The sequence below is a fragment of the Salmo trutta genome, chromosome 1, assembly GCF_901001165.1.
Source record: "Salmo trutta chromosome 1, fSalTru1.1, whole genome shotgun sequence".
NCBI lineage: Eukaryota > Metazoa > Chordata > Actinopteri > Salmoniformes > Salmonidae > Salmo > Salmo trutta.
In genome coordinates, this window is record NC_042957.1 from 37,526,974 (window position 1) to 37,552,606 (window position 25,633).

A 25,633-nucleotide genomic window follows, 5' to 3' on the forward strand; every position below is an offset into this window, starting at 1 on the left:
AAATACTTATTGACTCAAGACATTTGAACAAAATTCAAAAAACTTGAATCCACTTTGACATTATGTCAACGATGTTGCTCTTGCTGTGTGGGTGATTCCTTGATCCACCTCTACGCAGACGACACCATTCTGTATACATCTGGCCCTTCTTTGGACACTGTGTTAACAAACCTCTAAACAAGCTTCAATGCCATACAACACTCCTTCCGTGGCCTCCAACTGCTTTTAAATGCTAGTAAAACTAAATGCATGCTCTTCAACCAATCGCTTCCCGCACTTGCCCGCCCGACTAGCATCACTACTCTGGACGATTCTGACTTAGAATATGTGGACAACTACAAATACCTAGGCGCAGCAGCGCCTCTTCAACCTCAGGAGGCTGAAGAAATTCGGCTTGTCACCAAAAGCACTCACAAACTTTTACAGATGCACAATCGAGAGCATTCTGTCGGGCTGTATCACCGCCTTGTATGGCAACTGCTCTGCCCACAACCGTAAGGCTCTCCAGAGGGTAGTGAAGTCTGCACAACGCATCACCGGGGGCAAATTACCTGCCCTCCAGGACACCTACACCACCCGATGTCACAGGAAGGCCAAAAAGATCATCATGGACAACAACCACCTGAGCCACTACCTGTTCACCCCGCTATCATCCAGAAGGCGAGGTCAGTACAAGGCGAGGTGCATCAAGATGGGACCGAGAGGCTGAAAAACAGCTTCTATCTCAAGGCCATCAGACTGTTAAACAGCCATGACTAGCATTGAGTGGCTGCTGCCAACATACTGACTCATCTCTAGCCGCTTTAATAATAAAAAATTGGATGTAATAAATGTATCACTAGCCACTTTAAACAATGCCACTTTATATAATGTTTACTTACCCTACAATACTCATCTCATATGTACATACTGTACTCTATACCATCTACTGCATCTTGCCTATGCCGTTCGGCCATCGCTCATCCATATATTTTTATGTACATATTCTTATTCATTCTTTTACACTTGTGTGTATAAGGTAGTTGTGAAATTGTTAGATTACTTGTTAGATATTACTGTATGGTCGGAACTAGAAGCACAAGCATTTTGCTACACTCGCATTAACATCTGCTAACCATGTGTATGTGACCAATAAAATTTGATTTGAATTGTCTGGCTAGACTGTAAACTCTCCTTCCAGACTCATATTAAGCATCTCTAATCCAAAGTTAAATCTAGAATCGGCTTCCTATTTCACAACAAAGCCTCCTTCACTCACGCTACCAAACATACCCTCGTAAAACTGACTATCCTTCCGATCCTTGACTTCGGCGATGTCATTTACCTAATAGCCTCCAACACTCTACTCAGCAACTGGATGCAATCTATCACAGTGCCATCCGTTTTGTCACCAAAGCCTCATATACCACCCACCACTGCGACCTGTACGCTCTCGTTGGCTGGCCCTCGCTACATATTCGTCGCCAAACCCATTGGCTCCAGGTCATCTCTAAGTCCTTGCTAGGTAAAGCTCCGCCTTATCTCAGCTCACTGGTCACCAAAGCAACACCCACCCATAGCACACGCTCCAACTGGTCGTCCCCGAAGCCAACACCTCCTTTGGCCGCCTTTCCTTCCAGTTCTCTACTGCCAATAACTGGAGCGAATTGCAAAAATTGCTGAAGTTGGAGACATATCTCCCTCACTAACTTTAAGCATCAGCTATCTGAGCAGCTTACGATCGCTGCAGCTTTACACAACTCATCTGTAAATAGCCCATCCAACTACCTACCTCATCCCCATATTGTTTTTAATTTACTTTTTTTGCACTTTTGCACACCTGTCACGCCCTGACCAGGTGAATTCGGGTATTTTGGGTCAGGGTGTGTCATGTTGGGTATTTTTCCTTGGTTTGTTTTCTATGTTTGCGTTATAGCCTTGTGTTAGCTCTATGTGGTTTATTTCTATGATGGGTTCTGTCGATTCCCAATCAGAGACAGCTGTCGCTAGTTGTCTCTGATTGGGATCACATTTAAGTTCCTTTCCCCCCCACGCTGTTTGTGGGGTGTTGCCTCTTTGTGTTTTGAGCAGTTAACGTATCGGCATTTTCTTGGTTTTGTGTACGTGTTTATTTCAGTGTGAAGAATAAACGTGTTCGTTCCCAGCTGCGCTTTGGTCCGCTTCCTCATCCCCGACGACGATCGTTACAACACCAGTATTTCTACTTGCACATCATCATCTGCACATCTATCACTCCAGTGTTCATTTGCTAAATTGTAATTACTTTGCTATTATGGCCTATTTATTGCCTTACCTCCTTACTCCATTTGCACACACTGTATATAGATTTTTCTACTGTGTTATTGACTGTACTTTTGTTTATCCCACGTGTAACTCTGTGTTGTTTTTTTGTCGCACTGCTTTGCTTTATCTAGGCCAGGTCGCAGTTGTAAATGAGAACTTGTTCTCAACTGGCCTATCTGGCTAAATAAAGGTGAAATAACATTTAAAAAAATTGGGTATTGTATTGTCTAGATCAGTGACACAAATTTCAATTTAATCCATTTTAAATTCAGACTTTAATTAACACAACAAACTGTGGAAAAAGTCAAGGGGTGTGAATACTTACTGAAGGCACTGTAGATACAAGATGAGTAGCAGATTGTAAAACCAAAATATATTGGAGGAGGAATGTATTTAATCAAGTTGTGTGTAATTCATGACAGGGTGCGATTTAATTTTACCCTGCCCATACAGGCTCTCTTTGATTGGCTGGTGCCACTGAGGGACGGTCACAGGAAGTTCTCCCTGTCCCAACTCAATAGGCTGAAGGCAAGTGGAATATCTTCCTCTCTTTATTGATGTGGTTATTACAAAGTATTGTTTTAAAGCAGACATCTGAAAGTAAATTTGCGTTAGGGGCTATTTCTGTAAAGAAAAATACTGTAAGTGCCTTACAGAAAATGTCAAGGGTGTAGACCATTGTCGAAAAAACAACAAAGGAATAGTGAATGTAGAAATGAATGTAAAGAGTTTAAATCGAATGTAGGGTTTAAATCGAATAGCAACCCTCAAATGGGCCGTGGGGGGACATGCTTTAGGGCTCATTCTTTTTGTTTGGGGGGGGATCTTGTCATTCTTGCAGATTATTGTTTGCCTTGTGATGTGTTTGTAGAGACTGGGTATAGAGAAACCAGAAACCCAGAAACCAGAGGAGATATACCGATTTATTCGTTTGGACATTGATCCAGAGACCAAGACGGTATGTCGTTTATCATGAGGTGTAGCCTGGTCCCAGATCTGTTATATTGTCTTGACAACTCCTATTGTTTGATAATTTGCGTGACAATGATGATAGGAGTTGACAAGAACGCACAAACAGATCTGGGACCAGGCTACATGAGGAGAACTAATGATTCCCTCATAAACATCCATTGGCAAGTATTCTTCCATCAGCGACTGTATACCGGGACATTTTGAATGTAACACACAGAGATAGTGAATGTCTCTTAAAACAACTGTGAATAAGCATGATTGACTAAAGATCAATGGATTTGGAGAAAACCTGGAAAAAATTGTTTGACCAGATACAATGCTATTTCACAGTAAACAAATTGACAACAGACTTTCAGCACGCATATAGGGACGGACACTCAACAAGCACGGCACTTACACAAATGACTGATGATTGGCTGAGAGAAATTGATGATCAAATTATTGTGGGGGCTGTCTTGTTAGACTTCATTGCAGCTTTTTATGTTATCAATCATAGTCTGCTGCTGGAAGAACATATGTGTTATGGCTTTACACCCCCTGCTATAATGTGGATAAAGAGTTACTTGTCTAACAGAACACAGAGGGTGTTCTTTATTGGAAGCCTCTCACACATAATCCAGGTAGAAGCAGGAATTCCCCAGGGTAACTGTTTAGGCCCCTTGCTTTTTTCAATCTTTACTAATGGCATGCCACTGGCTTGGAGTAAGGCCAGTGTGCCTATGTATGCGGATGACTCAACACTATACACATCAGATACTACAGCGACTGAAATGACTGCAACACTTAACAAAGAGCTGCAGTTAGTTTCGTAATGGGTAGCAAGGAATAAGTTACATTTACATTTTAGTCATTTAGCAGACGCTCTTATCCAGAGCGACTTACAGTAGTGAATGCATACATTTCATGTACATTTCATACATTTTTTTTTTCTTCGTACTTGGCCCCCCGTGGGAATCGAACCCACAACCCTGGTGTTGCAAACACCATGCTCTACCAACTGAACTACGGGGAAGGCTAGTCCTAAGTATTTCTAAAACTAAAAGCATTGTATTTGGGTCAAATCATTCACCAAATCCTAAACCTCAACTACATCTCATAATGAATAACGTGGAAATTGAGCAAGTTGAGGTGACTAAACTGCTTGGAGTAACCCTGGATTGTAAACTGTCATGGTCAAAACATATTGATACAACAGTAGCTAAGATGGGGAGAAGTCTGTTCATAACAAAGCGCTACTCTGCCTTCTTAACAACACTGTCAACAAGGCAGGTCCTACAGGCCCTGGATTTGTCGCACCTGGACTACTGTTCAGTCGTGTGGTCAGGTGCCACAAAGAGACCTTGGGAAAATTGCAGTTGGCTCAGAACAGGGCAGCACGGCTGGCCCTAAAAAGTACAAGAAGAGCTAACATTAATGACATGCATGTCAATCTCTCATGGCTCAAAGTGGAAGAGAGATTGACTTCCTCATTACTTGTTTTTGTGAGAGGTGTTGACAAGTTGAAGGTACCGAGCTGTCTGTTTAAAATACTATCACACAGCTCGGAGACCCATTCATACCCCACACGACATGCCACCAGAGGTCTCTTCACAGTCCACAAGTCCAGAACAGACTATGGGAGGCGCACAGTACTACATAGAGCCATGACTACATGGAACTCTATTCCACATCTGGTAACTGATGCAAGCAGTAGAATCAGATTTAAAAAGCAGATAAAAATACACCTTATGGAACAGCGGGGACTGTGAAGTAACACAAACATAGGCACAGACACATGCATACACACACATGATAACATACACACTATACACACACATACACATGGATTTTGCATTGTAGATATGTGGTAGTGGAGTGTGGGCCTTACGGCACACACTTAGTGTGTTGTGAACTCTGTAATGAATGTATTGTAATGTTTTTATAATTGTATATCTTCCTTAATTTTGCTGGACCCCAGGAAGAGTAGCTGCTGCCTTGGCTATCTGGTTCTATCTAATAAACTTGTTCCAAACAGCTGAGTGGATCTGTGGCCAGTGAGATGATGGCGGTGTTGGCCCTCAGTACCAGTCTGGGAGACATGACGCGTCGCTTGGCCAGGATGGTGGTGGCCTACAGCCGCAAGGGGAAGCCCGTCACAACAGAGGACCTGGTGTGTGTGTGTGTGTGTGTGTGTGTGTGTGTGTGTGTGTGTGTGTGTGTGTGTGTGTCTCTGTGTGTGTGTGTGTGTGTGTGTGTGTGTGTGTGTGTGTGTGTGTGTGTGTGTGTGTGTGTGTGTGTGTGTGTGTGTGTGTCTCTGTGTGTGTGTGTGTGTGTGTGTGTGCGCGTGCGCGCACACGCGTGCAGGCATGAGTCTGTCAGTCTGTGCATGCATGTGTGAACATGTGTATTTGAAAAGAAGAGAAAGAGTTTACGATATGCGTTAGCAAGTGTGCAAATTATGATTTGCGGACGAACGTGTGTCTACTTACGGCGCTTGTTCTATATCATTTCTGATCATGGTGTGCAACAGGAGCGAGTGCTATTCTTATTGTTTCTGAGTGAATAACATGTTATTAGAGTCTCTTGCTGTGTTCGTCCAACAGGGTATTAGTGGAGTGTTGGCCACGTTGATGAGAGATGCTGTGAAGCCCAGTCTAATGCAGACCATGGAGGTGAGAGACCCAGACACCCAGACCGATCTATGAGATTAATGTATGATTAATATTTCGTATTAGACCCTTAAGTCTTTTGTGTGTGTGTGTGTGCACCCCAATGGTGGAACAAGCTTTCCCTTAATGTCAGGACAGTGGAGTCCCTCTGAAAATATCTGAATCCCTACCTCTTTAAAGAGTATCGTAGTACTTTACACTCGTACCCATATACGGTTCAAAATGACAGATTTGGGCACTGATAAATGGCTAAATTGGAATGCAGTGGCTATACAGTAACATGCTATAGATGACATCAGAGCTTCGGCTCAGCGCTTCACTTTGTACCCACCTACTTGGGCTCCTGAGTGGCGCAGCGGTCTAAGGCACCACATCTCAGTGCTAGAGGCATCACTAGAGACACCCTGGTTTGAATCCAGGCTGTATCACAACCAACCATGATTGGGAGTCCCATAGGGCGGCGCACAATTGGACCAGCGTCATCCGGGTTTGGTTGATGTAGGACATCATTGTAAATAAGAATGTTCTTAACTGACTTGCAAAGTTAAATAAAGGTAAAACATTTAATAAAATACTCATTCATGGGTTTTTCTTTATTTTGATTATTTTCTACATTGTACAATAGTGAAGACATCTAAACTGCGAAATAACAAATATGGAATCATGTAGTAACTAAAAAAGTGTTAAACAAATCAAAATATATTTTATATTTGAGATGATTTAAAGTAGTCACTCTTTGCCTTGATTACAGCTTTGCACATTCTTGGTATTCTCTCAATCAGCTTCATGAGGTAGTCACCTGGAATGCTTTTCAATGAACAGGTGTGCCTTGTTAAAATTTAATTTGTGGAATTCCTTTCCTCCTTAATGCATTTCAGCCAATCAGTTGTATTGTGACAAGGTAGGGGTGATATACAGAAAATAGTCCATATTATGGCAAGAACAGCTCAAATAAGCAAAGAGAAACAACAGTCCATCATTACTTTAAGACATGAAGGTCAGTGAATGCGGAAAATTTCAAGAACTTTGAAAGTTTCTTCAAGTGCAGTCGCAAAAAGCATCAAGCACTGTGAGGAAACTGGCTCTCATGAGGACCGCCACAGGAAAGGAAGACCCAGAGTTACCTCTGCTGCAGAGGATGAGTTCATTAGAATTACCAGCCTCAGAAATTGCATCCCAAATAAATGCTTCACAGAGTTCAAGTAACAGACACATCTCAACATCAGCTGTTCAGTGGAGACTGCGTGAATCAGGCCTTCCCATTGTCGAATTGCTGCAAAGAAACCACTACTAAAGGACACCATTAAGAAGAAGAGACTTGCTTGGGCCAAGAAACACGAGCAATGTACATTAGACCGGTGGAAATCTGTCCTTTGGTCTGATGACTCCAAATTTCAGATTTTTGGTTCCAACCGGCATGGGGATGATCTCCACATGTGTGGTTTCCACCGTGAAGCATGGAGGATGAGGTGTGATGATGTGGGGGTGCTTTGCTGGTGACACTGTCAGTGATTTATTTTGAATTCAAGGCACACTTAACCAGCATGGCTACCACAGCATTCTGCAGCAATACGCCATCCTATCTGGTTTGGGCTTAGTGTGACTATTATTTTTCTTCAACAGGACACTGTCCCAACACATCTCCAGGCTGTGTAAAGGCTATTTGACCAAGAAGGAGAGTGATGGAGTGCTGCATCAGATGACCTGGCCCCCGACCTCAACCAAATTGAGATGGTTTGGGGTGAGTTGGATGGCAGAGTGAAGGAAAAGCAGCCAACAAGTGCTCATTATATGTGGGAACTCCTTCAAGACTGTTGGAAAAGCCTTCCAGTTGAAGCTGGTTGAGAGAATGCCAAGAGTGTGCAAAGCTGTCATCAAGGCAAAGGGTGGCACTTTGAAAAATCTCAAATATATTTGGATTTTTTTAACACTTTTTTGGTTACTATGTTATTCCATCTGTGTTATTTCATAGTTTTGATGTTCTCACTATTATTCTACAATGTAGAAAATAGTCAAAATAAAGAAACTCTTGAATGAGTAGGTGTCAAAACTTTTGACTGGTACTGTATATATCCACCAGGCAACTGTATGTTTGTCTTGACAAGCACGTAGGACACAGACAAAGGAAGGGGAGGATAGAGGGAGCGACAGAGGAAAGGACAGAGGGAGAGAATACAGCCATGAGGCCCAGATATCAGTTGCTTCATAAATTGTTAATATTGTTGTTGCTAAATGATTGAGGGTTAGGTTCTTTCTTACTATTGACCCTCTTTCCCTTCTCCACCCCCACATCACCCTCTCTCTCTCTATCTCTCTCTCTAGGGGACACCTGTGTTTGTTCACACCTGTCCATTGTCAGATATTGCCCAGGGCAACTCATCCATCCTGGCTGACCAGATCGCCTTAAAGCTGGTGGGCCCAGAGGGGTTTGTGGGTAAGTAAAATGCTGTTAATTTCTATGGGCTAGGTGGGACGTTTGCGTCCCACTCTAGTCAACAGCCAGTGGAATCGCGTGGCGCAAAATACAAATACCTAAAAAATGCTATAACTTCAATTTCTCAAACATATGACTATTTTACACCATTTTAAAGACAAGACTCTCGTTAATCTAACCACAATGTCCGATTTCAAAAAGGATTAACAGCGAAAGCAAAACATTAGATTATGTCAGGAGAGTACCCTGCCAAAAATAATCACACAGCCATTTTCAAAGCAAGCATATATGTCACGAAAACCAAAACCACAGCTAAATGCAGCACTAACCTTTGATGATCTTCATCAGATGACACGCCTAGGACATTATGTTATACAATACATGCATGTTTTGTTCAATCAAGTTCATATTTATATCAAAAACCAGCTTTTTACATTAGCATGTGATGTTCAGAACTAGCATACCCACCGAAAACTTCCAGTGAATTTACTAAATTACTCACGATAAACGTTGACAAAATACATAACAATTATTTTAAGAATTATAGATACAGAACTCCTTTATGCAATCACGGTGTCAGATTTTAAAATAGATTTTCGGCGAAAGCACATTTTGCAATATTCTGAGTACATAGCTCGGCCATTACGGCTAGCTATTTTGACACCCACCAAGTTTGGGGCTCACTAAACTCAGAATTACTATTAGAAAATTGGATTACCTTTGCTGTTCTTCGTCAGAATGCACTCCCAGGACTTCTACTTCAACAACAAATGTTGTTTTGGTTCCAAATAATCCATAGTTATATTCAAATAGCTCCGTTTTGTTCGTGCGTTCAGGTCACTATCCGAAGGGTGACGCGCGAGCGCATTTTGTGACAAAAAAATTCAAAATATTCCATTACCGTACTTAGAAGCATGTCAAACGCTGTTTAAAATCAATTTTTATGCTATTTTTCTCGTAAAATAGTGATAATATTCCAACCGGGCAACGTTGTATTCATTCAAAGGATGAAAGAAAAAAATGGAGTAGTCTTGTGAATGCGCATCTCACTGTCCCCAGGCTGACCACTTACAAATTCTGCTGCTGTTCTTTGCCCAGAGACAGCAGACACCCCATTCCACTTTCTGGCAGCTTTAGAGAGCCAATGGAAGCCTTAGAAAATGTCACGTTACAGCACAGATGCTGTATTTTCGATAGAGATGCAACAGAAGGACAACAAATCGTCAGACAGGGCACTTCCTGTATGGAATCTTCTCAGGTTTTGGCCTGGCATATGAGTTCTGTTATACTCACAGACACCATTCAAACAGTTGCAGAAACTTTAGAGTGTTTTCTATCCAAATCGAATAATTATATGCATATTCTCGTTTCTGGGCAAGAGTAGTAACCAGTTTAAATCGGGTAATTTTTTTTTATCCGGCCATGCAAATACTGCCCCCTAGCCCCAACAGGTTAAAGGCCTAGTGCAGCGAAAAGTATTGTTAATTCTATGTTTTGTATCATATTGTAAAACAGATGATGAAACTAACACTGTAAAAGTATAATTAGAAGTTTCACTTCCTGATGGTTGAAAATGCAATTTACACAGGACCTAATCAGCAGGTTTTGAATGGGTGGAGTTTTGGCTTGCTTGGTGACATCAGACGTTCCTTGCCTCTCTTCCAATAACAGCTAGTTTTCAGCTTACATATCCCTCGCATTAGGCCCCTCCAATGAGACCCCTCACTCCCATACAGTCCTAGCAAAATTATTGCTTGATAAAGTGTTTTTTGTTGAAATGCTATTTTTGTTTTTTTTGAACGGTTTTAATGGAAAGCTATTACAGTAAGATACTGTTACCCAGACATGATTTGATAGTGAGAAAAAAACGGCTGCATTGGGCCTTTAACACATATGACACACTAACTGTAACATGCACTTTAGTATGCACTTTGTATGATTTTCTGTCTAAGGTCAATTGAATGGACAATAAAGCAAATTTAATTTCATTCAATGGTGGACATTCAGTGAAATAAGTGATAACAGGAGAAACATTTAACACAATTAATAGCAGAAAACTTTTGAAAAACAACTTGCATGAAATGGGATGACTGATTTACGGGAGGCAGCTCTGCAGAGTGGTCACTAGCTGGCATAGACACAAAGTCATAAAATCTGATTATAGAGGGAAAGTTTAGAAAAAGTAAGGTGAAAGGATATTAGACAAGGGTTTTGTTTCTGTTCAATAAATTGACACATTTTTCTAATGTTACATATACTTATGAATATATAATCATTCTGTTGTTTGTGTCTCACCTCTCTTCACCCTACATCCACTTACCAATGTAACATCACACACACACACACACACACACCCACACACAAATAAAACTTCCCCCCAGTCACCGAGGCAGAAGGAGGTGCTGAATTAGGCATGGAGAAGTTCTTCGACATCAAGTGTCGCTCTTCGGGCCTGCATCCTGACGTGGTGGTGATGGTGGCTACAGTTCATGGCCTGAAGATTCATGGGGGCGGACCTGCGGTGAGATACCACTAGGGGGATTGCTAGTAAGTGAGGAGAGTAGAAAATACCAGTCAGTCAATTGGATAAGTGCTCTATCTCAATTGCTTAAAAATCTGTCTTCTCTGTCACTTTCACTTCATCTGCATTGATTTGAAAAAACTTGACAGGTTAAAACAAAATGCTAGAAGATCATCATTAGTCTCACTGACTGTAGTCAGTCCTTTTAGATCAGCGCAATGAAGGAGAGGAGGCGAGTTGAGGAAATATTTTTTATACAATTAAGAAAGAGCCAGGGTCTGAACGCACTCTATGGATGACATAAAAATGAGACTTTATTTTTTTAACATTGTCCCCTCTCGTTCTCACGCACTCCCTTTGAAGATCTAAGAACATTGGGCAAGTGGCTTCTGGATATGGTTGCCTCCAAAATAGCACCCTATTCCCTATGTAGTGCAATACTTCTGACAAGGACCCATAGGGCTCTGTTAAAAGTAGTAAACTATATAAGAAATAGGGTGCCATTTTAATGTCAAGTTTCTAACCCTGAGGATTCATTAGATATCAATTATTAATTGACTGATTGACCTCATCGATCATCATTTCTCAACGCAAACATACTATAGAATTAGACATAAATTGCCACTATCCACTGATATACGGTTGGATATGTTTGCAATCCCTTATGGTTTAAATGAAGATTGGGGAAAAGGTAATCTGATCCTAGATCTGTGTTTAAGGTCAACCTACCTCGCACAGATATCGACTGTTGATAAATGCGATGGGTTTGAACTTTCATAACAGCGTGCATTAAACCTGAAGCTGCCATTGCAATTAAAAATAATATAATTGAACTGGGAAACTGTATTGAACTTAAAACCGAGTTTGCACTTTGGAAAAGTCATCTGTACCACACATACACTTTTCGTGCTATCTAGAGCCTAAAAGGGTTATTCGGCTGTCCTCAAATGATAACCCTTTGAAGAACCCTTTTTGGTTCCAAGTACAACCCTTTTGGTTCCTGGTTTAACCCTTTCCACAGAGGGTTCTACATGGAACCCAAAAGGGTTTCTACGTGGAACCAAAAAAGGTTAAACTACAGGGACAGCCGAAGAACCGTTTTTGAAAAAATCTTTCTAAGAGTACGATGTAAACGTCAAGCCTATACAGTCTTCATGAAGCCTCTTCTGTCACAGATCACACATGCCTCCATTTTGGGCAACGACAGAGAGGTGTCTAATTATTTAACACACGTTAATTAAACACCTGGTCACACATTTATTCTTACATGTTATATTTATTCATTGAACAGACGCTCAGGGTACATTGAGTGCGTACACTGGGGAGGTAAAGCCGTACAGGAGTTGTTGTAGTCAATGTAATTTGACATGCTGATTGTCCAAAACACAGGGGTAGTGCCCTGAATAAATAAAGTCAATGTTTATTCTCATAATCTAAACTGAACAATTAAGATAAATTGTTTTATGTTGTGCCTGCTTCTGTGGTCCCTGCTTCTTGAGGGGTGTGAGAGAGAGATTGAAAGAAAAAGTAAGAGAGCACGAAAGAGAGCGAGAGAGACAGAGGGATACAGTGAGAGAGAGAGAAAATAAACCGTGGACTGTTGATGGCACATCTCTATGGGTGCCAGAATGAAGCAGAAAGAAGGAGAGTGAGAAAGAAAGCGACCAAGACCATTTTCCAACCCAATACATCAAAGCGAGGAGAAAGGGAAAAAAGAGAGTGGGAGAGAGAAGTGACAGACATCTGACAGTGGAGCGACCGAGACCATTTTCCAACCCAATACATCAAAGCGAGGAGAAAGGGAAAAAAGAGAGTGGGAGAGAGAAGTGCACACTAAACGTATTGTCCCTATTGGTTTTCTTCTCTTTCACAGGTCACGGCAGGTTCAGCCATGCCGAAGGAGTACTCAGCGGAGGTAATTTCCCCATGGCTTCCCAGCCAGCCATGCACGCTCACTCACTCACTCACTCACTCACTCACTCACTCACTCACTCACTCACTCACACGCATACACACACACAGACAAGCTGCTGAAATATGTGGCACTCCCCCTTCGAAATGATACAGGACTTATTTTCACTCTGTGGAGGTTTTTAAAACAACCTTCATTGACACAATTCAACTTATTTATACAGTGGAGGTTTAGAGATTTTCTGTCAGAGCTAAATCTCAATAAGAATTGTAGAGGTGAGTGGTTGTTGTGGTTGGACTGGAGATACAGATAGAAATGAGATTTCCAATTCGTTTTTGTTGTTATTGCTGTTGACGTTGTTTCCTGTGGTTGAGATGTGCTTCAAGCCATGAAGAGGAAAAAGAGTATTGTACGTTGTCCATATTAGGACAGTCACACATCAATGGAAGTTGTTTCAGAATAACTTTGAGTTGGTCTGTCTCTCCAATGTCTGTTTGCAGAACCTGACGTTACTGGAAAATGGCTGCAGCCACTTGAAGAGGCAGCTGGAGAATGCCCGGGCCTTTGGCTTACCTGTCATTGTAGCCATCAACACCTTCAGGTAGGCCATTATCTCCAGTGTTCCTATTCCAGACTGCTGTTTGGGTGTCTGTCAGGGGATTTTAAAAACATCACTGAACACACACAGTGTGTGTCACTGTCTTGAATGGTCTCAGGGTATTGGTCTGGTGTGGATTTTACCTTATTCAAGAGCTAGTGACTCTTTACAGACTTTTTCAATAGAAGTGTATTTCCTCGTCTAATCGAGAAGACTGAGGTCATTTCCATTGGGCTATTTCCATTTCCATGGGGTCATTTCCAAGATTGGGATCTGATTATTTCCATTTCAATTCAGTCAGTTCAGAGTTCAAAGGTCCTCAGCGGAATTTAAATGGAATTTACCACAACTCAAGAGAACCTGCACACTTTAATTCCTGCTGTCACAGGCTAAACATTTCTTACTGCCCAGCCTTGCATCAGACTCATTGGTGTATTTGTCCTTTGATTACAACAGCACCGACACCGATGCAGAGTTGGGCCTGGTCTGTGAGCAAGCTAAACTGGCGGGGGCCTTGGAGGCGGTGCCATGCTCACACTGGGCTGAAGGGGGTGCCGGAGCGGTGGCGCTGGGTCAGGCGGTACAGAGGGCAGCTGAGATACCACACCAGATGAACTTCCTGTATGACCTGGAGGTAAAAAGCTCCCACTATCAGCTATGGCGTAGGGGTAAGTTGTCTGTAGATGTTGATCTTGGGTCAGTTTTAGCATTTTCCAGATCCTGCATCTGTACCATTGGGAACATTCATCCTGGAGCTCAAACTATACTCTATCCTCAACTACCCCATTACAGATGTAACGCTGTTCGAAAACTTCAGAAATGCATCCGTCCTTTCTAGAAGTAATGGTGGATCTGAGTTGGTTGGATTGGTGAAAGTAATAAGGTGGTAAGCAATGATGGTTGGTGCCAGTTCAGATGAATGAGAATCAATATTTTTTTATGAGCATCGCCTTATTTCTCTTACAGCATATTGGATGACTGTCATTCATCTTCCATTCACCCAGCTCAATGTAACATCGATTGGTTTAGGCTGCTTCACATTATACTTGAATATTCCCTATACTCATCATGAGGTTGCTACAACCTAGCCTGAGGCACACTCTTGCCTTCATCTAGCTGATCTAGGGTGTAATCATTATTCCAACAGTTGCAAAATAGAGTTTCTATTGGACAAATTCAGCTATGTTTATCCCCGTTTCATTCCATTTGCTTCCGATTAAGAAATTAATCGGCAGAATGAATACACACGAAAACACAGTTCACTTTCATAGCAGCCACAAACAGCATGATCACTTTGCTCATAGTATTCCTTCTCTCATCTACACGCTCTCCTCCCCTCACCTTTGCCCTTCACTTGTGGACTTCAGTGCACAACACATCAGCTGTCTGTGACCAGATGAATAAATCTTTCCAAGCCAAACCTTCATATCATAACGGCTAATCGCTACACACAGCCTACATCGTTGTCACCATATTAGCTAACGTCCTAATCAACATAGCTACAAGAACTAACGCGTTAGTAAACCCGCTACAATCAGTACAGTGTTCAGTACAGTCAGCAAGAAGTTTAGCAGTTACACCGGCGGGCTCTGGTGGCAATACATTAATAAAACTAAAAGCTTACCTTGACTTGGAAGAGTTCCAGTGTTTAATATCCATAGCAGCATATCCTTAGCCAGAGAGTACCCCTCTCTGTTTGAGCCGGGTGTTTGAGTAGGCTAAACTAGCTAACTGCATTCACTTGCTAAGTAAGTGAAAGTGAAAATAATACAACGTCAAATATATCTACAGTGGTTGCTCAACTAAAAGTTTTGAGATTATGCTGCGGGACTTAGAGGTAATTTGTGGTTTAGTACGGTGTGTCACTGCTCCAGACCAGCACAACGGGGAGTTACAGTAGAGCACTGATTATGCTTACTGGAAAATAATCTTTCAAAATTAATGGAAGAGGCAAGTGGAAGGGGGAAAAGACAGCATTCAGAGGTCAAGACAGCGCTGTTTTGAGACAAGCATGGGGACTGGTCTTGATAAATCAATGCGATTTTTATTTTCACTCTATCTCCATTTGGGTATTGGTTAGATTACAATCAGGGTGTGGAAATCTTAGGATTATTTTGCTCTTAATGTAGTACTGTAGCCTACTTCCGACCGGTCACGTTGTATGGTCTGTTAGCAGGACAATAGATACTTTGTGCAAGGCAATTGATCAGCATTAAAAACTTTGTGGCTGGGGCCTCCCGAGTGGCATTGCTACAGATCATGGTTCGATACCCGTGCCGACCGGGAGACCCATGAGGCGACGGTGGGTTTTTGGTTTCTCTCCCTCTAAAAACAGAAATAAATCATTCTAAATAACAAACTGGCTTTATTTACAAATGAGTAAGAATGTCTCACCCCATGTTTAAGAATGGACTTTTTCTCGCACACTTTCGGTTATTTGAAAATGAAATCATCGGAAAATATTGTTATTTTTTAAACAAGCCATAGAAAGTTTGTTGCAATTTCAGTTTAATCCACCAGAAAAGACAGAACAAATAATACAACAAATATTGTGGTTAACGTCGAATATACTAATTGATCCAAAAAACTTTATCAATTATTTTTAGTCAAGACTTTAGTGTTTTTAATGTCAAATGCTTTTGTTGTATTGTATGTGTGTTTATAGTTTTGTTTAATGTTGTGTTAGTGTATGTAAGTTCTTCTGTCTGAAACGTTGTTCCCCCTGCTACTAGCGGGACCAGGTCACTCTTGGAAAAGAGATGTTAACTCAATGAGAAAAACCTGTAAAGGTAAAATAAAAAATGTAATAAAAAATGGAACCTTTAACAAGTGGAAGGGGGAATAAACATTATTATTATTATTAGTAGTAGTATTATTATTATTATTATTATTATTATTATTAACAACCCTGTTTTTCACAAGCATAGCAGGCTGTGAATTCTGCAAATAACGTTTCTAGGATGGGCTATTAGCAGGACAATATATATTGGTTATTGCTCCTGAGTGGGCAGTGGTCTAAGGCACTGCATCTCAGTGCAAGAGGCATCACTACAGTCCCTGGTTCGGATCTAGGCTGTATCAAATCCGACCGTGATTGGGAGTCCCATAGGGCTGCGCACAATTGGCCCAGCGTCGTCCGGGTTAGGGGAGGGTTTGGCCAGCCGGGATGTCCTTGTCCAAAAAATAGGCATGGTGGGATTTTGGTTTCTCTCCCTCTAAAAACATATATCAATATTTTGGTCTTTATAAATATCATTTTGGCCTTTATTCAGATTACAACTGCTGACTTTCAGTTATTTGAAAACAAAATCATCTAAAAATTATTTTTTTAAAGAGAGCGATTATTATTAATTAATTTTAACTATATAAAAGTCCATTACATATGCTCACAGATCAGATTTGCCCGAACAAAAAATGCCCCTTATATATACTGCTCAAAAAAAATAAAGGGAACACTTAAAATATTATAGGTGAATGCACCAATTTGTAAGTCGCTCTGGATAAGAGCGTCTGCTAAATGACTTAAATGTAAAATGTAAATGTTAAACAACACAATGTAACTCCAAGTCAATCACACTTCTGTGAAATCAAACTGTCCACTTAGGAACTTTTGAATGCTGGCGGTGCTTTCACTCTAGTGGTAGCATGAGACGGAGTCTACAACCCATACAAGTGGCTCAGGTAGTGCAGCTCATTCAGGATGGCACATCAATGCGAGCTGTGGCAAGAAGGTTTGCTGTGTCTGTCAGCGTAGTGTCCAGAGCATGGAGGCGCTACCAGGAGACAGGCCAGTACATCAGGAGATGTGGAGGAGGCCGTAGGAGGGTAACAACCCAGCAGCAGGACCGCTACCTCCGCTTTTGTGCAAGGAGGAGCAGGAGGAGCACTGCCAGAGCCCTGCAAAATGACCTCCAGCAGGCCACAAATGTGCATGTGTCTGCTCAAACGGTCAGAAACAGACTCCATGAGGGTGGTAAGAGGGCCCGACGTCCACAGGTGAGGGTTGTGCTTACAGCCCAACACCGTGCAGGACGTTTGGCATTTGCCAGAGAACACCAAGATTGGCAAATTCGCCACTGGCGTCCTGTGCTCTTCACAGATGAAAGCAGGTTCACACTGAGCACGTGACAGGCGTGACAGAGTCTGGAGACGCCGTGGAGAACGTTCTGCTGCCTGCAACATCCTCCAGCATGACTGGTTTGGCGGTGGGTCAGTCATGGTGTGGGGTGGCATTTCTTTGGGGGGCCGCACAGCCCTCCATGTGCTCGCCAGAGGTAGCCTGACTGCCATTAGGTACCGAGATGAGATCCTCAGACCCCTTGTGAGACCATATGCTGGTGCGGTTGGCCCTGGGTTCCTTCTAATGCAAGACAATGCTAGACCTCATGTGGCTGGAATGTGTCAGCAGTTCCTGCAAGAGGAAGGCATTGATGCTATGGACTGGCCCGCCCGTTCCCCAGACCTGAATCCAATTGAGCACATCTGGGACATCATGTCTCGCTCCATCCACCAATGCCACGTTACACCACAGACTGTCCAGGAGTTGGCGGATGCTTTAGTCCAGGTCTGGGAGGAGATCCCTCAGGAGACCATCCGCCACCTCATCAGGAGCATGCCCAGTCATTGTAGGGAGGTCATACAGGCACGTGGAGGCCACACACACTACTGAGCCTCATTTTGACTTGTTTTAAGGACATTACATCAAAGTTGGATCAGCCTGTAGTGTGGTTTTCCACTTTAATTTTGAGTGTGACTCCAAATCCAGACCTCCATGGGTTGATAAATTGGATTTCCATTGATTATTTTTGTGTGATTTTATTTTTGTGTGATTTTCAGAACATTCAACTATGTAAAGAAAAAATAATTTAATAAGATTATTTCATTCATTCAGATCTAGGATGTGTTATTTTAGTGTTCCCTTTATTTTTTGAGCAGTGTATTAATTTAGAATCTTCCAATCATCCAAATGTAATTATTGGCGGGGAGTCACGTCATTGATATACTGTAGACCTACCATAGGCGACATGAGTCTCACTCGTGTTGAGTAATGTGCTTTTAAAAGTGGTGTAGGTCTTATTTATTTAAAAAGCATATTGAAGTTAGAAGCAATAGGATTTGAAGCAATAGCCTACCCACGTGTTCAACTATTTTAGCATCGTTTCACGCTCTCTGAGACTTTGCATGGGGACTGGTCTTGATAAATCAATGAGAATTTTATTTTCACTGAATCTCCGTTTGGTTATTGGTTAGACTACAATTAGGGTGTGGAAATGTTATGATCTTAGTACTGTAGCCTAGTCCCGACTGTCACGTTGCACAGCGCCATATTTTCCTGAGGTTTTAATTTTTTGTTTTTCTTGTAATAGAAACACCATAAAAGTAATCTAATTTTATTAGGCACATTTTCTTAAATTCAATCTCATATAACATGTTCTTACAACCCCTAGGCTAATGACTTCTCCAAAAGCTAATTGGAGTCAGGAGTCAGCTAACCTGGAGTCCAATCAATGAGATGAGATTGGAGATGTTGGTTAGAGCTGCCCTGCCCTATAAAAAACACTGTTTGCTATTCACAAGAAGCATTGCCTGATGTGAACCATGCCTCAAACAAAAGAGATCTCAGAAGACATAAGATAAATAATTGTTGACCTGCATGAAGCTGGAAAGGGTTACAAAAGTATCTCTAAAAGCCTCCATGTTCATAAGTCCACGGTAAGACAAATTGTGGCATGACCTCAAGAGAGCGGTTCACACCAGACATCCAAAGAATATTGTTGAACTTAAACAGTTTTGTAAAGAGGAATGGTCCAACATTCCTCCTGACCGTTGTGCAGGTCTGATCCGCAACTACAGAAAATGTTTGGTTGAGGTTATTGCTGCCAAAGGATGGTCAACCAGTTATTAAATCCAAGGGTTTGCATTCTTGGATTTTCACCCTGCACTGTGAATGTTTACACGGTGTGTTCAATGAAGACATAAACATTTTTGTTTTTCTGTTATTAATGTAAGCAGATTGTGTTTGTCTATTGTAGTGACTTAGTTGAAGATCAGATAACATTTTATGACCAATATATGCACAAATTCAGGAAATTCCAAAGGGTTCAGATACTTTTTCTTGCCATTGCATTCCAACATGTTTTAAAACAGTTTTTGTTGCATGCCCTGATGAACACGATGACCCTGTTGAAAATAACATAGCATTGGCATTAACCACAACTGTCTTTCTGGATAAAAGATCTTCGAACTGACTAAATTTAAACTGTAAAATGAATGTGTCACAAGCTTTCTACTTCAGGTGTTAATTGTTCAGTACTGCTGGTTACCCCAATGCAAATAAAGTCAGTGTCTTGTTAGTGTCGTCATGCTACGAGCTATGTGTTGACAACACTCACTGAGAAAATCTGTATATTTTTCAGATGCCCATTGATGACAAAATCAGAGCAATAGCCAAGTCAATGTATGGAGCGGGTGATGTGGAGCTCCTTCCTCAGGCCCAACAGAAGGTGGCGCTGTTCTCAAAACAAGTGAGTACACACCCAATGCAATAGGACAACCTTTGTGTTAGACAGCTCTAATTTGCCTCTAACCGCTGGTCCAGGGTCAGATATTTTAAGGCAAACCCCAACTGGTTAAGGTTCTTGGTCTGAGGTAATCTTATCCAAGATCCATGGAAAGGGACAACTTCGTCAATATCTTGAAAAAGACACACTCATTCCAAAAAATCTGAAAATGAAATTCAAAATCCAGATTTCTTTTCACCGACTATTTTCATCTTAACCTTTACTTCCATTTGTGCTTTATTCCTTCCTAAAAATAACTACAGTACCAGTCAAAAGTTTGGACACACCTACTCATTCAAGGGTTTTCCTTTATTTTTTACTATTTTCTAAATTGTAGAATAATAGTGAAGACATCAAACTATGAAATAACACATATGGAATCATGTAGTAACCAAAACAGTGTTAAACAAATCTAAATATATTTTTTATTTTAGATTCCTCAAATAGCCACCCTTTTCCTTGAAGACAGCTTTGCACACTCTTGGCATTCTCTCAACCAGCTTCATGAGGAATGCTTTTCCAAAAGTCTTGAAGGAGTTCCCACATATGCTGGACACTTGTTGCCTGCTCCCTCTGCTGTCCTACTCATCCCAAACAATCTCAATTGGGTTGAGGTTGGGTGATCGTGGAGGCCAGGTCATCTGATGCAGCACCATCACTTTCCTTGTTCAAATAGCCCTTACAAAGCCTGGAGGTGTGTTTTGGGTCATTTTCCTGTTGAAAAACAAATGATAGTCTCACTAAGCGCAAACCAGATGGGATGGGGTATCACTGCAGAATGCTGTGGTAGCCATACTGATTAAATGTACCTTGAATTCCAGTTAAATCACTGACATTGTCACCAGCAATGCACCCCCACACATCACACCTCCTCCTCCATGCTTCACGGTGGAAACCACACATGCTGAGATCATCCATTCACTTACTCTGCGTCTCACAAGGACACGGCGGTTGGAACCAAAAATCTCAAATTTGGACTCAACGGACAGATTTCCACCGGTCTAATGTTGCTAGTGTTTCTTGGCCCAAGCAAGTCTCTTCTTCTTATTGGTGTCCTTTAGTAGTGGTTTCTTTGCGGCAATTTGACCATGGGAAGGCCTGTTGAGCTGTCTGTTACTTGAACTCTGTGAATAAATTTCAGTGGGAAGAAAAAGTATGTGAACCCTTTAGATTTACCTGGATTTCTTCATAAATTGGTCATAAAATTTGATCTGATCTTCATTTAAGTCAAAATAATAGACGCACACAGTCTGCTTGAACTAATAACAAATAAACAAACAATTATAATTGTTCATGTTTTCATTGAACACACTGTGTAAACATTCACAGTGCAGTTTGGAAAAAGTATGTGAACCCTTGGATTTAATAATAGGTTGACCCTCCTTCGGCATCAATAACCTCAACCAAACGTTTTCTGTAGTTGTGGATCAGACCTGCACAACCGTCAGGAGGAATTTTGGATCATTCCTCTTTACAAAACTGTTTCAGTTCAGCAATATTCTTGGGATATCTGGTGTGAACTACTCTCTTGAGGTCCTGCCACAGCATCTCAATCGGGTTGAGGTCGGACAGACTGGGCCACTCCAGAAGGCGTATTTTCTTCTGTTGAAGCCATTTTGTTGTTGATTTACTTCTGTGTTTTGGGTCGTTGTCCTATTGCATCACCCAACTTCTGTTGAGCTTCAATTGGTGGACAGATAGCCTGACATTCTCATGCAAAATGTCTTGATAAACATTTTTCCGTTGATGATAGCAAACTGTCCAGGCCCTGAGGAAGCAAAGCAGCCCCAAACCATGATGCTCCCTTCACCATATTTTAAAAGTTGTGATGAGGTTTTGATGATGGTGTGCTGTGCCTTTTTTTCTCCACACAAAGTTTTATGTGTTCCTTGCAAACAACTCAACTTTAGTTTAATCTGTCCACAGAATATTTTGGAACATCCAGGCGCTCTTTTGTGAACTTCAGACGTGCAGCAATGTTTTTTTGGACAGCAGTGGCTTCTTTCGTGCTGTCCACCCATGAACACCATTCTTGTTTAGTGTTTCACGTATTGTATACCCGACAACAGAGATGTTGTCTTACCGTGGACTTTCTTTTAGAGATACCTTTGTAGCCCTTTCCAGCTTTATGCAAGGCAAAAATTCTTAATCTTAGGTCTTCTGAGATCTCTTTTGTTCGAGGCATGGTTCACATCAGGTAATGCTTCTTGTGAAGAGCAAGCTCAAATTTCGTGTTTTTTATGGGGCAGGGCAGCTCTAACCAATATCTCCAATCTCGACTCCAGGTTAGTTGACTCCTGACTCCAATTAGCTTTCGGAGAAGTCATTAGCCTAGGGGTTCACATGCTTTTTCCAACCTACAGTGTGAATGTTTAAATTATGTATTCAATATAGACAAGAAAAATGCAATCAATTGTGTGCTATTTTAAGCAAACTGAATTTGACTATTGTTGTGACTTAGAAATCCAGGTGATTGTAAAGGGTTCACATACTTTTTCTTGCCACTGTATTTGGGCTGCAATCTGAGGTGTAGTTAACTCTAATTAACTTATGCTCTACAGCAGAGGTAACTCTGGGTCTTCCTTTCCTGTGGCGGTCCTCATGAGAGCCAGTTTCATCACAGCGCTTGATGGTTTTTCTGACTGCACTTGAAGAGACTTGATCTTGGTCTTTTACCAAATAGAGCTATCTTCTGTATACCACCCCTAACACAACTGATTGGCTCAAATGCATTAAGAAGGAAGGGAATTCCAAAAATGTACTTAACTTACACCTGTTAATTGAAATGCATTCCAGGTGACTAACTCATGAAGCTGATTGAGAGAATGCCAAGAGTGTGCAAAGCTGTCATCGAGGCAAAGGGTGGATACTTTGAATAATCTAAAATCTAAAATATATTTTTATTTATTTAACCTGTTGGGGCTACGGGGCAGTATTTTCACGGCCGGATAAAAAAACGTACCCAATTTAAACTGGTTACTACTCTTGCCCAGAAACGAGAATATGCATATAATTAGTAGATTTGGATAGAAAACACTCTAAAGTTTCTAAAACTGTTTGAATGGTGTCTGTGAGTATAACAGACTTTTTGAAATCGGACAATGTGGTTAGATTAACGAGAGTCTTATCTTTAAAATGGTGTAAAATTGTCATATGTTTGAGAAATTGAAGTTATAGCATTTTTGAGGTATTTGTATTTCGCGCCACGCGATTCCACTGGCTGTTGACTAGGGTGGGACGCAAACGTCTCACCTAGCCCATAGAAGTTAACACTTTTTGGGTTACTACATGATTCCATATGTGTTATTTCAGTTTTGATGTCTTCACTTTATTCCACAATGTAGAAAATAGTAAAAATTAATAAAAATGTGTAGGTGAGGTACTGTAAAATAAATAGACTGCCCTACAAAAAGGCTGTGATTCTGTTTAAATGCCATCTACAACAAATGGTGAATTCCTAGCTAAGACTTCACTGGACTGGCCATTGTACGCCAATGAAAGCTTCACAATGTGATGCATATAAACTGAAACTTAACCACATTGTCTCTCCATCTCTCCCCCAGGGCTTGGGCAACCTGCCCATCTGCATGGCAAAGACCCACCTGTCCCTGTCCCATGACCCAGAGAGGAAAGGGGTGCCCACCGGCTTTACCTTGCCCATCAGGGACATCCATGCCAATTTGGGTGCTGGTTTTCTCTACCCCTTGGTTGGCACGGTGAGTACTGGAGCTGTCACTCATTTATGAGTTACTCAGTGTTACTCATATGGATGCGGAACTGGAACCTGACATGGAATACATGGGTATGTGACACATGGGTATAGTGAGGAATGCCAGTTAGCTGAAATGCTGAAACGAGTGACGACTTGCGCTTTTTAGAATCATTGCCAGAGAGATTCATAACTACAGACACTTTGGGAACTTCACTGTAATATCGACGAGCATTCAGCTAAAATAAGATTCACCCAGAGATTTTCACTAAGGCCACATGTCTCTCATATTCCATCTCTGACTAACAGACCGATGACACATGCCACATAACATATTTCTCTTATTTTGACTAAAAGCCTCTTCTCCAAGATAAGTTGCATGCTCAGGCAATTGTTTTGAGGATTATTTTGTCTCTACACAAAATGTGCACATTTTGCTACAAGCACAATTTCAAAGACAAGAAAGAATCTAATGACATTTTCACACTGCCATGCTGACATTGTGGTTTTTAGCAACTATGTTGGATGCGTAACCAGGCCAGCTCAGTAATGCATGGTTTGGCTCGCCTTGGTTTAGTGCGAAAAGCCCTCAAGAGACAAATACAAAACAGAAACCCAGTGAAGCACAGGTCCCTAGACATTCACTTTTCTTTGGATGAAGTCACATGTCAATAAAATCAGAAGACACATTGAAATATTTCACAAGGACTCAGAAGACCCCTCCTTCGACATAAACACACACGTACAGTTGAAGTCAGAAATTTACAAACACCTTAGCCAAATACATTTAAACTCAGTTTTTCACAATTCCTGACATTTAATTAGTAAAAATTCTCTGTCTGAGGTCAGTTAGGATTACCAATTTATTTTAAGAATGTGAAATGTCAGAATAATAGTAGAGAGAATTATTTATTTCAGCTTTTATTTCTTTCATCACATTCCCAGTGGGTCAGAAGTTTACATACACTCAATTAGTATTTGGTAGTATTGCCGTTAAATTGTTTAACTAGGGTCAAAAGTTTCGGGTAGCCTTCCATAAGCTTTCCACAATAAGTTGGGTGAATTTTGGCCCATTCCTCCTGACAGAGCTGGTGTAACTGAGTCAGGTTTGTAGGCCTCCTTGCTCGCCCACGCTTTTTCAGTTCTGCCCACAGATTTTCTATAGGATTGAGGTCAGGGCTTTGTGATGGCCACTCCAATATCTTGACTTTGTTGTCCTTAGCCATTTTGCCACAACTTTGGAAGTATGCTTGAGGTCATTGTTCATTTGGAAGACCCATTTGTGACTTCCTGACTGATGTCTTGAGATGTTGCTTCAATATGTCCACATAATTTTCCTCCCTCACGATGCCATCTATTTTGTGAAGTGCACCAGTCCCTCCTGCAGTAAAGCACCCCCACAACATGATGCTGCCACCCCCGTGCTTCACGGTTGGGATGATGTTCTTCTGCTTGCAAGCCTCCCCCTTTTTCCTCCAAACATAACAATGGTCATTATGGCCAAACAGTTCTATTTTTGTTTCATCAGACCAGAGGACAAAAAGTTTGTTCTTTGTCCCCATGTGCAGTTGCAAACCGTAGTCTGGCTTTTTTTATGGTGGTTTTGGAGCAGTGGCTTGATATAGGACTCGTTTTACTGTGGATATAGGTACTTTTGTACCTGTTTCCTCCAGCATCTTCACAAGGTCCTTTGCTGTTGTTCTGGGATTGATTTGTACTTTTCGCACCAAAGTTCGTTAATCTCTAAGAGACAGAATGCGTCTTCTTCCTGAGTGGTATGATGGCTGCGTGGTCCAATGGTGTTTATACTTGCATACTATTGTTTGTACAGATGAACGTGGTACCTTCAGGCGTTTGGAAATTGCTCCCAAGGATGAACCAGACTTGTGGATTTTTCTAATTTTTTTTCTGAGGTCTTGGCTGATTTCTTTAGATTTTCCCATGATGTCAAGCAAAGAGGCACTGAGTTTGAGTTTGACTCAAAAGATGTCAATTA

At 41.4% G+C, this 25,633-nt stretch overlaps 1 protein-coding gene across 4 annotated transcripts in view; it reads left to right on the forward strand.

The window, feature by feature from the left end:
• Positions 1 to 25,633, forward strand: part of LOC115195466 (C-1-tetrahydrofolate synthase, cytoplasmic) — a 58,184-nt gene that overhangs the window by 23,126 nt on the left and 9,425 nt on the right. For all 4 annotated transcript variants that reach the window (XM_029755328.1, XM_029755336.1, XM_029755356.1 and 1 more), the window contains 11 exons: positions 2,737 to 2,811; positions 3,155 to 3,241; positions 5,270 to 5,404; positions 5,838 to 5,906; positions 8,226 to 8,337; positions 10,719 to 10,858; positions 12,732 to 12,773; positions 13,271 to 13,371; positions 13,825 to 14,002; positions 19,785 to 19,892; positions 23,492 to 23,644. In XM_029755328.1, the coding sequence (XP_029611188.1) occupies positions 2,737 to 2,811; positions 3,155 to 3,241; positions 5,270 to 5,404; positions 5,838 to 5,906; positions 8,226 to 8,337; positions 10,719 to 10,858; positions 12,732 to 12,773; positions 13,271 to 13,371; positions 13,825 to 14,002; positions 19,785 to 19,892; positions 23,492 to 23,644 (1,200 nt within the window). The remainder of the gene's footprint in view (positions 1 to 2,736; positions 2,812 to 3,154; positions 3,242 to 5,269; positions 5,405 to 5,837; positions 5,907 to 8,225; positions 8,338 to 10,718; positions 10,859 to 12,731; positions 12,774 to 13,270; positions 13,372 to 13,824; positions 14,003 to 19,784; positions 19,893 to 23,491; positions 23,645 to 25,633) is intronic.